The sequence below is a fragment of the Crinia signifera genome, chromosome 7 (genome assembly GCF_055691185.1).
Source record: "Crinia signifera chromosome 7, ASM5569118v1, whole genome shotgun sequence".
Taxonomy (NCBI): domain Eukaryota; kingdom Metazoa; phylum Chordata; class Amphibia; order Anura; family Myobatrachidae; genus Crinia; species Crinia signifera.
In genome coordinates, this window is record NC_139223.1 from 123,420,503 (window position 1) to 123,436,577 (window position 16,075).

At 47.8% G+C, this 16,075-nt stretch overlaps 1 protein-coding gene across 1 annotated transcript in view; it reads right to left on the minus strand.

The window, feature by feature from the left end:
• Positions 1-332: 332 nt before the first annotated feature.
• The window catches only part of BUB1B (BUB1 mitotic checkpoint serine/threonine kinase B), a 45,817-nt gene continuing 30,074 nt past the window's right edge, over positions 333-16,075 (minus strand). Inside the window, exons 20-23 of the mRNA XM_083155027.1 lie at positions 5,741-5,886; positions 4,610-4,775; positions 1,097-1,203; positions 333-648 (exon numbers count right to left, since the gene is read on the minus strand). Coding sequence (XP_083011153.1) covers positions 480-648; positions 1,097-1,203; positions 4,610-4,775; positions 5,741-5,886 — 588 coding nt within the window. The 3' untranslated portion in view covers positions 333-479. The remainder of the gene's footprint in view (positions 649-1,096; positions 1,204-4,609; positions 4,776-5,740; positions 5,887-16,075) is intronic.

The following is a 16,075-nucleotide window of genomic DNA, read 5'->3' on the forward strand; positions in this document are numbered from 1 at the left end:
TTTGGCAGAAATCTGTTCATGCTAACCAGATCCGGGTCCTATAGTAACCAGTCAGCTGTAGTGCACAAGATGCCGATCGGATGATCAGAATAACCAAGTAATACCGTGCACCCCACGTGGATGCCTAGCAAATGAGTTACTGAGGTCGACAGTCAATAGATCAACATCAAAAAGTTGACAGACAAAATGTTGACAGTTTTTGGGTTGTCCATTTGTACATTGGGCTATTGAACACATTACTGCAGCCAAATCAGGTGTTCACATGTATGGCGTGTAAAAAAAAAAAAAAAAGACTCACAGTATGGTTAAAGCAATAAATGTCAAAATTTGCAAAATATCCAAAAATGTTTAATATTGGGCTAAAGTACAATCTATTCTACAAATATATAGACAAACAGCCAGCGAGACCTCAGACCCATGGCAGACAGACACACAGTGTAACGCTTCTCTTGTGTGTGTATGAAGAGCAATTGTACAGGTCACGCAGGGTTAGTCCGGGCCTCCTGCTGGCTAGAGTAACCGCAGAACTTCCTTTTAAAACCCTGTCTGATTTCCTCTCGGAGCTCCCCCAGCACGCACACTGTGGATGCACAATCTGTGTTCAGCATTTTTGAAAAGAACCTGTTCCAGAAGTCTCCATGTGATAATCTAGAAAAGATAAGTGGTAGTTCCAACAGACAAACAGATTTAGTAAACACGTTAAAAATCTCTTTTCTACATAAAACCTCAAATAATGTAGATCAGTGGTTCTCAAACTCCTCAGGATCATACACAGTTCATGTTTCCCAGGTCACCCTACAGGTGCACTCATTACTGACTGACTCATTTTAAGATCCACAGGTGGAGCTAATTATTTCACCTGATTCTTTGAGATCTGCAAAACATGCACTGTGTGGGGTCCAGAGGACCGACTTTGAAATTAAAATGTGTCTGGGAAAAATAATGCTGCTTTGAAATTGAATATCTCCATAACAGGTTCTCAAACAGCAGCCCAAAAAGATTTACAATTACGTAACAGGAAGTAATATGAGCAAATTATATATTAGTAATAAAGATATAAATATATCTTGATCTATATATGATTGACTTCAGTCACCTTGGGATTTCTTTGCTGATTTTCCATATTGACTCTTCTTTGTGAATCTTTAAGTTCTCTTTGAATATTGCCAAGTGCACCAAATTTGCAATGCCAAGAAGATCCACCTGAGGGCAGCAGAATGATGTTGCGAGTTCATGAAACAGCCTGGTGACCAACTTTATTTACAGTTTTTTATATAGCGCAGCAGATTCTGTTGCGCTTTACAATTGTAGACAGTGATAAAACAAACTGGGTAACAGAAAGACTTGGAGGTAAGAGGGCCCTGCTGCATGCTTACAATCTATAGCAGTGCTGGCTAATAACATTGACACTCCAGCTGTTGTTGAACTACATATCCCAGCATGCCCTGCATCGGTTTTAGCATGGGCAAATAGTAAAACTGTAGCAGGGCATGCTGGGACGTGTAGTTTAACAACAGCTGGAGTGTCAAGGTTAGCCATCACTGATCTATAGTCCCAATGTCTATTATCACAGAGATCCGGACCCTAGGTTGACACTTATGAATGGTCGACACACCCAGAATGTCGACACAAGCCTTAGGTCTACAATGGAAAGGTGAAGGTCAACAGTCAAAAGGTTGACAATAGTATCATTATTATTTAGGCGACGTGCTGACAGGTGGTATTTCATGCCCTGCTACAGGGGTTCCCAAACTTTTTTTAATCACAGTGCCCTAGAGCAGTGGTAGCCAACCCTAGCCCTCGAGAGCTACCAACAGTTCACATTTTCCAGACAACCTAGCTGCTGCACAGCTGCACTCATTAATCACTGACACAATTTAAAAGATCCACAGATGGAGCTAATTAGCTCACTTGTGGTTCTGTGAGGAGACCTGCAAAACATGCACTGTTGCTACCTCGCGAGGACTAGGGTTGGCTACCCCAGGTCTAGAGCATCAAAATATTTTCAAGGCAACCCTAGGCCAATTGCTTCTTATCGTGAAATTCTGAAAAAAAATATTAAATCAAGTGCATTGTGTTTATATGTCACAGTTATCTGGTGAGGGACAGTTGTTTGTCCACATATATTACGATTGGCAGCCACAGGCACTGGTTTTGCCTGGTACATTGACCATAAATAATATGAATTGATCCTGGTCCACCAACCCAAGGCACCCCTGCATGTGTCCTGAGGCACCCCAGGGTGCCTAGGCACACAGTTTGGGAACCACTGCCCTACTATCCACTAGGGCGCAGTGTGAGAATAAAATAGTGCGCCAAGCATAGCGAGGCACCGTGCCCGAAGCATGGGGAGCCGTGCAAGGGTGTCCATGTCAACATTTGGGACAAAAGCATGAAAAGCTTATGTCGACCTTCCAACCCTGTCAACATTGGGTGTGTCAACCTACTAACTGTAAAATCTACCAAAGTAGTTATCTGGCAGGAAATACAGATGACTGAGATCACAGGGACACGCTGCTCTGCAAGGGGCTATTTGGCGCGACTGACTGAATATAAAAAAACATTTACAAAAGGAAAAAGGTACTTGTTTCCTATCTGGGCGCCCACGATTTTAATCGCGGGCATCGGGGGTAAAATCGGGGCCATCGCGGCCGATAAAAAATCGGGTGCGATGGGCCAGACGCGATGCCCGCGATTTTCCCATAGAGAACAATGTTAAATGCCTCAATTTACCCGCGATGACCACGATTTACCATAGGAAACAATGTTAAATGGATCAATTTACCCAAATCAGCATAGGAACAATAGTAAATGGGCCAAAAACACCCCTGAACATTGAAATGTCCCCCCAAAAGTAGTTGACGCCACCCCGCCATCAACGTGAACCTGAAGCGTGGCGAGCGCAGCGAGGCCGCGAGGGGCGGCGGTACGCGTCTTCCGACCTTTTCATGCCCTACTATCCACTAGGGTGTGGAGTGAGAATAGAATAGTGTGGCGAGCGTAGCGAGCCACCGAGCCCGAAGCGTGGCGAGCGCAGCGAGCCCCGCGAGGGGACGCGGATACCTTCACAGGTAAACGCGTCCCTTCGCGGGCTTCCCAGGTGTCCGCGTCGCCATGGACACCTGGGAAGCCCGCGAGGGGACGCGTTTACCTGTGAAGGTATCCGTGTCCCCTCGCCACGCTTCGGGCTTGGTGGCTCGCTGCGCTCTCCACACTATTCTATTCTCACTCCACGCCCTAGTGGATAGTAGGGCATGAAAAGGTCGGAGGACGCGTACCGCCGCCCCTCGCGGGCTCGCTGCGCTCGCCACGCTTCGGGTTCACGTTGATGGCGGGGTGGCGTCAACTACTTTTGGGGGGACATTTTTATGTTCAGGGGTGTTTTTGCCCCATTTCCCATTGTTCCCTATGATAATTTGGGGAAATTGATCCATTTAACATTGTTTCCTATGGTAAATCGTGGTCATCGCGGGTCAATTGGGACATTTAACATTGGTCCCTTTGTAAAATCGGGGTAATCGCGTCGGTCGCATCGCATGTCATTATAATGGCATGCGATGTACACGCGATGCCCGCCCAGATAGGAAACAAGTACCAAGGAAAAATAAAATTTGGGCACATTAGCCCTTCGTCAAGGGGAGGGAGGGAGAGAATTGTTACTGGCTGGCACTCCGAGACGGTCATCCAATAAGACACTATACAAAAGTGTAAATTTGATTTGTCTTGATAAAGGGCATAACAGCTTGAAACGTTCACTTCAAACTTATACTTGTCTCTTATTGGATGAAAGTCTTTGAGTGCCAGCCAGAAACAATATATTTTCCTAAAGGAAGGTGGGCAACAGAGCAAGTTGAGCATTTACTTGTTACTTTTAACCTGCCATGCTGCCTGATTAAATGACTTTTGGTGTAACAAGAATGGTGAGTGAATACCTTTTTGGACTTATACTAATCCTGAACTAAACTGTGGTCAGAATGTGGATAATCTATTTTCCCATTAGCACTTTAGAAAAGAATGTAATTCACATAGTACTGTGCATACTGAATACAAAGATTACGGAGTGCTGCCTCTTTCTTCCTTTTGGACACAGGGCTCTGTGATTCCAGAATCAAGGTACAATATACCCTGCATCCAGGGCCGGCGCCACCACTAGGCAGCCTTAGGCATTTGCTGGAGGGCGGTAGTGAGCAGCGGCAAAGCTCCGGCTGAGAAGAGCAGCAGGAAGGATCCACCCCCATGCCCCCCCCCCCCCTGCTGGTCATTGTCTGCATCCCTCTGCGGCGGGGGTAGCGCCCGCACAGACCCTCCTGGAGCCCACCCAGTGCTGAGGCCTTTGCCGCATGTCAAACACACACCCACCCTCCCGTGCCGCATCTCCCGCCGCCAACTTGAACCCCCCCAGCAAAGCGGTGGCCGCATCCCCCCTCCCGAAGCGGCGGCCGCATCCCCCCCCCATGGAGCGGGCGAGTGCAACGGAGCCCCCCCGCCGGCACTGCCTGCATCCCCACTTGGTATGCTGTTAGCTCTTGGTTCCTTTTTATCTACGGTTATCCCAATCACATCCAACTCATCACTGATAGCCACAAGGGGGGGGTACTGTGCCAATTACCTGGTAAGGGGAGCTCCTGCTTGCCAGAACCTGCTGCCCATGTGGAGCTTGCGCTACTGGAAAAGATCTCGCCGTCAGTGTGGGACAGAGCCGCATGTCCATGCTGTGCGTAAAGTCGATCACCTTCAAACTGTTAATTTCAGTGCCAGAGGATGATTCAAAAAACCTGTCGAGGAAGAATAAATGTTACATTTCCCCAACAGTGATGCCACTATTCCACAAACAGGAGGTCTTAAAAACATGCTTCTCTTCCTGTCCTACATGTGATCAATTTGCAAGCAGGTCAGGAACCTTGCACAATGGTCTATTCTCACCTATACCCCCTTCAGACATAAAACCTTGGTGTTTTAGTGGAACGTCCATCAACCCAGTTCCAGCTGATGTCTGAAAGGGTCTACCCGGGTTAAGAGTCCTTGCTCGTTAACAGGGATTTTTTCAGGACTTGCAACCCAGGTAGACGTACCGGATTCAGTCTGAAAGGCACGACCCAGGAAATAGCTTGAGGGTACAAGAATAAAAAGGCCAGATTAGACAGTATCTGGATGACTGGTCGACTGTGTATAGATAGAAAGCCAATAAGTCGACATAGGTCAATATTAGTTTTTCATGATTTTGTATCCTTTGGACTTTTTGTTTTACTTTAAAATCCACGCGGTCTCCAATTAGCGAGTGAAGCGAGCTACACGCATTGGGAGCCCATGTGCTCAGGTGCCGGTTAACAATGACACCAAAAAGCCAGGTGAAGGTTGTGTAAAATTGCTAGCCATCTTATACAGACGGAGCCGCGCTCATCTATATTGCCAGCGCATGATAACTATCCTTCCCACCACTTGCCGGGAAAGAATCGTACGAGCGACTCACGCAATCATGCGTCCATTGCCCCGAATGGAGGCGCAAGCGTCTCACACTCACACGATCCTCATTCACATTGCGGTGGGAGCCACTTAGAGGAGTGCGGATCCAACTGTATGTAACAATGTGATTGGTGTAACACAGTAAAAGCTTCTTTATTTTATACTATAGTAGCCATAAATCATTTTAATTGGTCATGTTCCACCAACCCAGTACACCCTTGCAAGTGCCTGGAGGCACCACACCACGCAGTTTGGTCTAGAACAAAGTAGTACTGACCGATCATCCAATATTAGAGTCTCTGGCCTCAAATCTCCATGAAGTATGTCCGTGGAGTGGAGTTTCTCTACAAGGCTCAGCAAGTTGTAGGTGAGCAGGATAAGGGCTCTTTCTACAACTGTCGATTCCCTGTCCTGCAGGATGTCCTGGAGAAGTACAGAGAAAATGGTTATATTGTAGAACTACCCAGGTCTGCTAAGAAGCAAGTACAATACTTATTTACTGTGCTCATAAATCAGGATGTCAGACACCTGCAGTATTGGGTTAAGAATTGTGAAAATGGCCTAGCATCATGTTCCTATTTTGCTTACGTTCTCATCAACAATTGATAACTGGACTGCTAATGTACAATCAACCTTTCTACATCTAATCACTCAGGTGGTCTGATCTGATATGGTGTGACAATTGCCAAGACAACTTTTTTTTTTTAAACCCTTTTGAGTGCCAACGTTGTTGTGAGGGTTGTTAGGTCTACACCAACTAGGTCGACAAGCATTGGGCCTACACAACGAGGTCGAAAGACAGCAAGGTCGACATGGGTCAAGGTCGACAGGACATTAGGTCGACATGGGGTTTTTCACTGTTTTTGACCCGAATGTCACCACAGTCGACATGGACACCGTTTGAAGTGCACCGCATCCCCTTGCTATGCTTCGGGCACACTATTTTATTCTCCCACCACGCCCTTGTGGATGGTAGGTCATGAAATACCCCATGTCGACTTACTGCTTGTGTCGATGACCTGTCGACCTAGTGGTCTCAACCCAATGCTTGTCGACCTAATGACTGTACCCCGCTGTGAGAGAGCCTCAAAATATCCATTAAATAAATGCCAACGTCGCTTGCAGCGACGGTTCTTTTTCTTTGGGTGCAATATTTAACTAAATGTCAATTAATTGATTTAGTTGTATTTTTATTTATTCATATTAAAATAACAGTCGTTGTGAGTGATTCTGGCATTTTCAGCAGATATTTTGAGTATCGCTCACAGCAACGTTAAGCAGCCCATACATGCTGCTATGAGAGCTGACCCGATGTGTGCTTTGAGGTGCGCGCTCCCGCGCACCTCATCGCACAGTACAAAAAGTATGTGCTTGCACATACGTTTTGTACCTAGTTCTCATCAAATCGCATCGCATTGCATGCACAACGTGTGCACATGCAATGCAATGCGATTTGATCCGTGCTAGTACAGCACGGAAAGCACGCCCATAAAGCAGCGTGTATGGGCTGCTTCAGTACTCAAAGGGTTAAGTTATTAGGAGGACATTGAATAAGGTGCAGGGTTTTCAATGCAAGCTTTAGGTTTCACACCTAGAGCTATTCAGTTACCTGCGATTTTCCCTGCATCATAACCATTGGTCAACACGTGCCAACCCATAAATTCAAAGCAGTGCTGGAATGAGTCACTATGGAGACACTGGGCGGTATTCAATGTTCTCCGATAGTTGTTTTTTTTTCACAGTTTCTTTTTTTTCGCTCTTTTTCTATGTTCGATACTTTTCACCTATTCAAAGTTGGAATTATGTCGATACGTTTTCGCTAGTTTTTTAATGTTCGTTTGTGTCGCTTAGTTTTCAGTGATAAATTTGCATTGTTCAAGTGATATCTTTCATTTATCGCCTTAGAAAGAGCTCGTTAATTTATCACCTACTCGATGTTTACTTTATGCATTGTACATTTCACGGTGTAATTATCGCCACCTCTTATCGATTTTATTTACATGCGCAATGAAAGTAAAATAACTATTTTATAAATAACATAACTGAAATAATGCTTTTTTTCTCTGAATGTTATATAAATCATTTTTAAAGCTGTAACACTTGTAAATATATATATATATATATATATATATATATATATATATATATATATATATATATATATATATATATATATATATATATATACTAGGTGATTCATCGCGCCCTCCGGGCGCTCTTCACACCGTCGTGAGGGGCTTCGCCCCATTAGAAGTAGAAATATGTGAGTGTGAGATATAGTGTAATTGTTTCTGAATAATGTGCTTGAAGTGCATTTGAGTGAGAGCCTAAATGTTTTTAAATGAAAGTGCTTATAATTGCAAAGGGGTGTAGTGAGTATTGTGAGGCATGGGTCGGTGCGCGCGCGCGTGTGTGTGTATTGGAGGCATGGATGGGTGTGTGTGTGTAGTTGTGAGTATTGGAGGCATGGGTGTGTGTGTGTATAGTTGTGAGTACTGGAGGCATGGATGTGTGTGTGTGTGTGTAATAGTGAGTATTGGAGGCATGCGTGCGTGTGTGTGTGTGTGTGTGTGTGTGTGTGTGTGTGTGTGTGTGTGTAGTAGTAGTAGTGAGTATTGGAGGCATGCATGTGTGTGTGTCTAAACCCACACAATATAGTGTGAGATTACATGTTTAAGGGAGGAGAGGTGTGTTATAAGAGGCGTTGTTGGTGTAGTGTTATGGGGTGGTGAGTGGTACTTACATATGGTGGTGGAGATTGACGTTTGGTGGTAGCAGGTTATGGAGAGTATAAATAGATGTGTGGATGTGTTAGGTGAAGTAGTGTGAGGTGCATGTGTATTGCAGATGTGAGTGTAAAAGGTGAGGTTGTGTGTTTTGTGAGTGGTGTAGGGTGCAGGAGATAATAGAGACATAGGGTAAGTAGTGTGAAGCCTGTGGCATGGAGTTGTGAGTATTGGGAGGCATGGGTCGGTGCGCGTGTGTGTGTGTGAGTATTCGAGGCATGGATAGGTGTGTGTGTGTATTGGAGGCATGGATGTGTGTGTAGTAGTGAGTATTGGAGGCATGCGTGTGTGTGTGTGTGTGTGTGTGTAGTATTGAGTATTGGAGGCATGTGTGTGTGTGTGTGTGTGTGTGTGTGTGTGTGTGTGTGTCTAAACCCCCACAATATAGTGTGAGATTACATGTTTAAGGGAGGAGAGGTGTGTTAGAAGAGGCGTTGTTGGTGTAGTGTTATGGGGTGGTGGGTGGTACTTACATATGGTGGTGGAGAGTGACGTTTGGTGGCAGCAGGTTATGGAGAGTGTAAATAGATGTGGGGATGTGTTAGGTGAAGTAGTGTGAGGTGCATGTGTATTGCAGATGTGAGTGTAAAAGGTGAGGTTGTGTGTTTTGTGAGTGGTGTAGGGTGCAGGAGTTAATAGAGATATAGGGTAAGTAGTGTGAAGCATGTGGCATGGAGTTGTGAGTATTGTGAGGCATGGGTGAGTGCGCGCGTGTGCGTGTGTGTGTGTGTGTGTGTGTGTATTGGAGGCATGGATGGGTGTGTGTGTAGTTGTGAGTATTGGAGGCATGGGTGTGTGTGTGTGTGTGTGTGTGTGTGTATAGTTGTGAGTACTGGAGGCATGGATGTGTGTGTGTGTAATAGTGAGTATTAGAGGCATGTGTGTGTCTGTGTGTGTGTGTCTGTGTGTAGTAGTAGTGAGTATTGGAGGCATGCATGTGTGTGTCTAAACCCACACAATATAGTGTAAGATTAAATGTTTAAGGGAGGAGAGGTGTGTTATAAGAGGCGTTGGTGGTGTAGTGGTATGGGGTGGTGAGTGGTACTTACATATGGTGGTGGAGATTGATGTTTGGTGGCAGCAAGTTATGGAGAGTGTAAATAGATGTGTGGATGTGTTAGGTGAAGTAGTGTGAGGTGCATGTGTATTGCAGATGTGAGTGTAAAAGGTGAGGTTGTGTGTTTTGTGAGTGGTGTAGGGTGCAGGAGATAATAGAGACATAGGGTAAGTAGTGTGAAGCCTGTGGCATGGAGTTGTGAGTATTGGGAGGCATGGGTCGGTGCGCGCGTGTGTGTGTGTGTGTGTGAGTATTGGAGGCATGGATAGGTGTGTGTGTGTGTATTGGAGGCATGGATGTGTGTGTAGTAGTGAGTATTGGAGGCATGCGTCTGTGTGTGTAGTATTGAGTATTGGAGGCATGCATGCATGTGTGTGTGTGTGTGTGTGTGTGTCTAAACCCCCACAATATAGTGTGAGATTACATGTTTAAGGGAGGAGAGGTGTGTTAGAAGAGGCGTTGTTGGTGTAGTGTTATGGGGTGGTGAGTGGTACTTACATACAGTATGGTGGTGGAGAGTGACGTTTGGTGGCAGCAGGTTATGGAGAGTGTAAATAGATGTGTGGATGTGTTAGGTGAAGTAGTGTGAGGTGCATGTGTATTGCAGATGTGAGTGTAAAAGGTGAGGTTGTGTGTTTTGTGAGTGGTGTAGGGTGCAGGAGATAATAGAGACATAGGGAAAGTAGTGTGAAGCCTGTGGCATGGAGTTGTGAATATTGGGAGGCATGGGTCGGTGCGCGTGTGTGTGTGTGAGTATTGGAGGCATGGATAGGTGTGTGTGTGTGTATTGGAGGCATTTATGTGTGTGTAGTAGTGATTATTGGAGGCATGCGTGTGTGTGTGTGTGTGTGTGTGTGTGTGTGTAGTATTGAGTATTGGAGGCATGCGTGTGTGTGTGTGTGTGTGTGTGTCTAAACCCCCACAATATAGTGTGCGATTACATTTTTAAGGGAGGAGAGGTGTGTTAGAAGAGGCGTTGTTGGTGTAGTGTTATGGGGTGGTGAGAGGTACTTACATATGGTGGTGGAGATTGACGTTTGGTGGTAGCAGGTTATGGAGAGTATAAATAGATGTGTGGATGTGTTAGGTGAAGTAGTGTGAGGTGCATGTGTATTGGAGATGTGAGTGTAAAAGGTGAGGTTGTGTATTTTGTGAGTGGTGTAGGGTGCAGGAGTTAATAGAGATATAGGGTAAGTAGTGTGAAGCATGTGGCATGGAGTTGTGAGTATTGGGAGGCATGGGTGGGGGCACGTGTGTGTGTGTGTGTGTGTGTGTGAGTATTGGAGGCATGGATGGGTGTGTGTAGTTGTGAATATTGGAGGCATGTGTGTGTGTGTGTAGAGTTGTGAGTACTGGTGGCATGAATGTGTGTGTGTAGTAGTGAGTATTGGAGGCATGTGTGTGTGTGTGTGTGTGTGTGTGTAGTAGTAGTAGTAGTGAGTATTGGAGGCATGCATGTGTGTGTCTAAACCCACACAATTTAGTGTGAGATGAAATGTTTAAGGGAGGAGAGGTGTGTTATAAGAGGCGTTGTTGGTGTAGTGTTATGGGGTGTTGGGTGGTAGGTACATATGGTGGTGTAGAGTGACGTTTGTTGGCAGCAGGTTATGGAGAGTGTAAATAGATGTGTGGATGTGTTAGGTGAAGTAGTGTGAGGTGCATGTGTATTGCAGATGTGAGTGTAAAAGGTGAGGTAGTGTGTTTTGTGAGTGGTGTAGGGTGCAGGAGATAATAGAGATATAGGGTAAGTAGTGTGAAGCATGTGTCATGGAGTTGTGAGTATTGGGAGGCATGGGTCGGTGCGTGTGTGTGTGTGTGTGTATTGGAGGCATGGATGTGTGTGTGTGTGTGTGTAATAGTGAGTATTGGAGGCATGCATGTGTGTGTGTGTGTGTGTGTGTGTGTGTGTGTGTGTGTGTGTGTGTGTGTGTGTGTGTGTGTGTGTGTGTGTGTGTGTAGTAGTAGTGAGTATTGGAAGCATGCATGTGTGTGTCTAAACCCACACAATATAGTGTGAGATTACATGTTTAAGGGAGGAGAGGTGTGTTATAAGAGGCGTTGTTGGTGTAGTGTTATGGGGTGGTGAGAGGTACTTACATATGGTGGTGAAGATTGACGTTTGGTGGCAGCAGGTTATGGTGAGTGTAAATAGATGTGGGGATGTGTTAGGTGAAGTAGTGTGAGGTGCATGTGTATTGCAGATGTGAGTGTAAAAGGTGAGGTTGTATGTTTTGTGAGTGGTGTAGGGTGCAGGAGTTAATAGAGATATAGGGTGTGTAGTGTGAAGCATGTGGCATGGAGTTGTGAGTATTGTGAGGCATGGGTCGGTGCGTGCGCGCGTGTGTGTGTATTGGAGGCATGGATGGGTGTGTGTGTGTAGTTGTGAGTATTGGAGGCATGGGTGTGTGTGTGTATAGTTGTGAGTACTGGAGGCATGGATGTGTGTGTGTGTAGTAGTGAGTATTGGAGGCGTGTGTGTGTGTGTGTGGTAGTAGTGAGTATTGGAGGGATTCAGTACTGAATCCCGGCGGTCGGGATCCCGGCGTTCAGAATGCCGATGCCGGAATCCCGACAGCCGAAATGGCGAGGCCCCCACTACCCCATGGGGGGAGAGGCGTTGGTAGTGTAGTAGTATGGGGTGGTGGGATTGTACTTAGGGTCTTGTACAGTGGTGGTTTGCTGCAGCAGGTTAGTGAGAGTGCGGATAAGGGAGGAGAGGTGTGTATGAAGTGGCGTTGTTGGTGGTGGAGTGGTATTGGGTGCTGGGTGCAATAAGGCTGCAATAAGGCTGCTAAAGTTGTAAATGCAGCACGTACTGGGCTGCGATGGAAAGGCTGGAGTGTTGAGGACTTTAGCACACCTATTATGGCACTTAGCACCCCATGGTGGGAGAGGCGTTGGTGGTGTAGTGGTATGGGGTGGTGGGATGGAAGTTTTACAGTGGGGGTCAGCGGCAGCAGGGGTGAGTGCGGTAGGGAGGAGAGGTGCGTTAGATGCGGGGTTGGTGGTGTAGTGGTATGGGGTGGTGGGATGGTAGGTCGGGTCCTGTACAGTGGTGGTCAGTGGCAGCAGGGGTGATAGTGCGGTAAGGGAGGAGAGGTGTGTTCGAAGCGGCGTTGGTGGTGTAGTGGTATGGGGTGTTGGGTGCCATAAGCCTACTAAAGTAGTAAATGCTGCATGTACTGGGGCTGTTTACTACTTTAGCACACCTATTATGGCACCCAGCACCCCATGGTGGGAGAGGCATTGTAGTGGTATGGGGTGGTGGGATGGTAGTTAGGGAGCTGAACAGTGGTGGTCAGCGTCAGCAGGGGTGACAGTGGGTTGGTACTTACTGTTCGTCAGCGGCTGGAGGGTGGTGCTGGGTGGTATGATGTCCAGGACAGCGTCGGGCAGCGGCAGCTGTGGTCAGCTTGAGGCAGCAATGGCAGGCGGCAAGCTAGCGGTGCACTGTGCACCTGCGATCCGGGCGTCTGTGGGCGGGCAGTGTGTGCGGAGGCAGCTCTCTGCAGCGGCGTACTGTAGCTGGGCTGGCAGCGGCTGGTGGTGCGCTGTGCACCTGCGGGCAGTGTGTGCGGAGGCAGCCTCAGCACTGCTGTCCTTCCGTCGATCCGTCCGGGTGTGGGGGGATGCGCGGGCAATGTGGGCGGAGCCAGCGCCGTGTGTCGATCCGGCCGGGTGTGGGGCGATGCGCTAGCAAGGGGCGGGCAATGTGGGCGGAGCCAGCGCCGCGTCATGTAGCTGGGCTGGCAGCGGCTGGTGGTGCGCTGTGCACCTGCTGGCAATGTGTGCGGAGGCAGCCTCAGCACTGCTGTCCTTCCGTCTATCCGGCCTGGTGTGGGGTGATGCGCCATTGGACGGCGTATAGTAAGGGGCGGGTAATGTGGGCGGAGCCTGCGCCGTCTTTCTATCCTGCCGGGTGTGGGGGGATGATCCTTTTGTAGCAAGGGGCGGGCAATGTGGGCGGACCCATGAGACAGTTCTGGCCGGGTGTGGGGGGGTGCGTCCTCGGACGGAGGGTATTTGTGCTGGGAGGGGCTGGGGGAGGGGCGGTGTGGGCGGTAGAGAGAAGTAGGAAAGTGAAGGGGGTGGGGTTGGGGGCGTGCTGTGCACCCGTGGGGCAGGGGGGGGTGGGGGTGTGTGCGCTGAGGGGGTTGGTGGTCGGTGACTTGCTGCAGCTGCCTGGTGTAGAAGCCAGGGCAGTGTATGACGTTGGCCAGGTCTGTGTGTATGTGGAGCCCCGCCCACCGTTAGAGACTGTGTTTGAGTGACAGATCTGGCTAAATATATAAGAGATATATATATATAAAAAATGTATATTTAATTTATTCGGTAATATATTTCTACATTAACTTTTTTATACATACATACATACATACATACATACATACATACATACATACATACATACATACATACACACACACACACACACACACACACACACACACACACACACACACACACCATTAATATTGAATCCAAATTCCTGATGATGTCGCAGTAAAAAAACGAAACAGGTGACTGCGAGCTAACTGCATCTACGACGCACGTGTCCACAATGACTAAAATCTGCACGCGCATGCCAATATATACCTTTTATCGATGGCGGGAAAGCGAAATAGCAACTCCCACCGTTCGTCTCATAGGTGTTTTATCGCAATTACGAGTCACACAAATTTTGAATAGCGGGAAAAGGGGATTTTGGTCCTACCTGTAAAATCCTTTTTTCTGAATCCATGGTGGACACTGGGACAGTGGGGTGTGGGTGGAGCTTCAGCTACAGGCACCAAGTAGAATAGAGTTCTTCAAGTGCAGCCCAGGCTCCTCCTCCTCCACGCCCCTACAGGCTTCAGTTTGTTCAACAGCTTACCCGCAAGGTACAGGAAAAGGAAGAGAAACAGGAAAGAAACCAGCAACCCGAAGGAAGAATAAGTTTCAGGAAGGTGTAAGCCGACCCCCATTACTGTAGATCAGTGTGCGAGGGCGGGCGCCCAGTGTCCACCATGGATTCAGAAAAAATGATTTTACAGGTAGGACCAAAATCCCCTTTTTTCATTCATGCCAATGGTGGTCACTGGGACAGTGGGACGTCCCAAAGCTGTCCCTTTTACGGGAGGGAACGCACCTGAGCTGCACTGATGACGCGTTGTCCAAAAGCAGAATCTGCCCTGGCGAACGTGTCAAAATGGTAAAATTTTAGAAAGGTGTGTGGAGAGGACCAAGTGGCCGCGCGACACAACTGTTCTGCAGAGGCTCCCTGATGAGCCGCCCAAGAGGCCGCTACTGAACGCGTGGAGTGGGCTCTGATAGAGGATGGAACTGGCTTATTGGAAGATACATAAGCCTGTTTTATAGTTAGCCGCAACCATCGAGCCAATGTCTGCTTCGTTGCAGGCCAGCCTCTCTTGTTTGCATCATAGAGCACGAACAGGGCCTCTGTCTTGCGTAAGGATTGAGTCCTGTTAACGTAAACTTTTAAAGCTCTTGTAACATCCAAAGAGCGTAACTCTGGGGAGTCCTCCAACTGGGGAAAGGCAGGAACAACAATATCCTGGTTTATGTGAAAACTGGAAATAACTTTGGGTAGGAACTCCTTTTTTGTTCTTAAGACTGCCCTGTCCGGGTGGAACACCAGATACGGGGATGCACTCGACAAGGCTGACAGGTCCGAGACTGGCTGAAGAAATAGCCAGTAGAAACACTGTTTTCCATGTTAGCCACCTGAGCTCTGATGATTCAAGAGGCTCAAACGGTGGTCTTTGCAGTGCTGAGAGCACCACTGTGAGGTCCCAAGGTTGGATTGGGGGTACAAAGGGAGGCTGTATGTGAAGGACGCCCTGCAAAAAGGTCTGTATAGCCATCTTCTTTGCTAACTTCCGCTGAAACAAAATAGAGAGTGCGGAAACTTGGACCTTTAAGGAGGACAACCTTAGGCCCAAATCCAGGCCCGCCTGCAAGAAGGCCAGGATCCTGGAAAGTCGAAACTCCCTAGGCGGGAGGTTCTTCTTCGCACACCAGGTGAAAAAGGCATTCCAGATTCGATAGTAGATCCGGGAAGAAGCAGGTTTCCTTGCTGCTATCATGGTTTTTATGACCGGTAATGAAAATCCTTTCTCTCTTAAAACTTCCGTTTCAAGAGCCACGCCGTCAAAGCTAGTCTGCCTAGATTCGGATGAAGGCATGGTCCTTGTACTAGCAAGTCCGGACGAGCTGGCAGTCTCCAAGGTGGCTGCAGAGACATCTCCCGAAGGTCTGAGTACCAGGCCCTGCGGGGCCAGTCTGGGGCCAGGAGGATTGCTGTGGTCCCTTCTTGTTTGAGGCGTCTGAGGACTCTTGGTAGCAGTGCCACTGGAGGAAAAATGTAGACCAGGGAGAATGGCCATGGAGCCGACAGGGCATCCACCAGATATGCCTGTGGGTCCCTGGAGCGAGCCCCGTAACGGGGTAACTTTTTGTTGACGCTTGAGGCCATTAGGTCTATTTGCGGGAGTCCCCATCTGTTGACTAGTTCCTGGAACACATCCTCGTGGAGCCCCCATTCGCCTGACTGTACCTCCTGGCGGCTCAGAAAATCGGCCTCCCAGTTCTGAACCCCTGGTATGTGTACCGCTGACAAAGCTAACAGGTGATGTTCTGCCCACTGCAGAATTGATGTTACCTCCCTCATGGCTGCTAGGCTCCTGGTCCCCCCCTGGTGGTTGACGTATGCCACCGCAGTGGCATTGTCTGATTGAATCTTCACCGGTTTGGAGTGAATCAGAGGGCC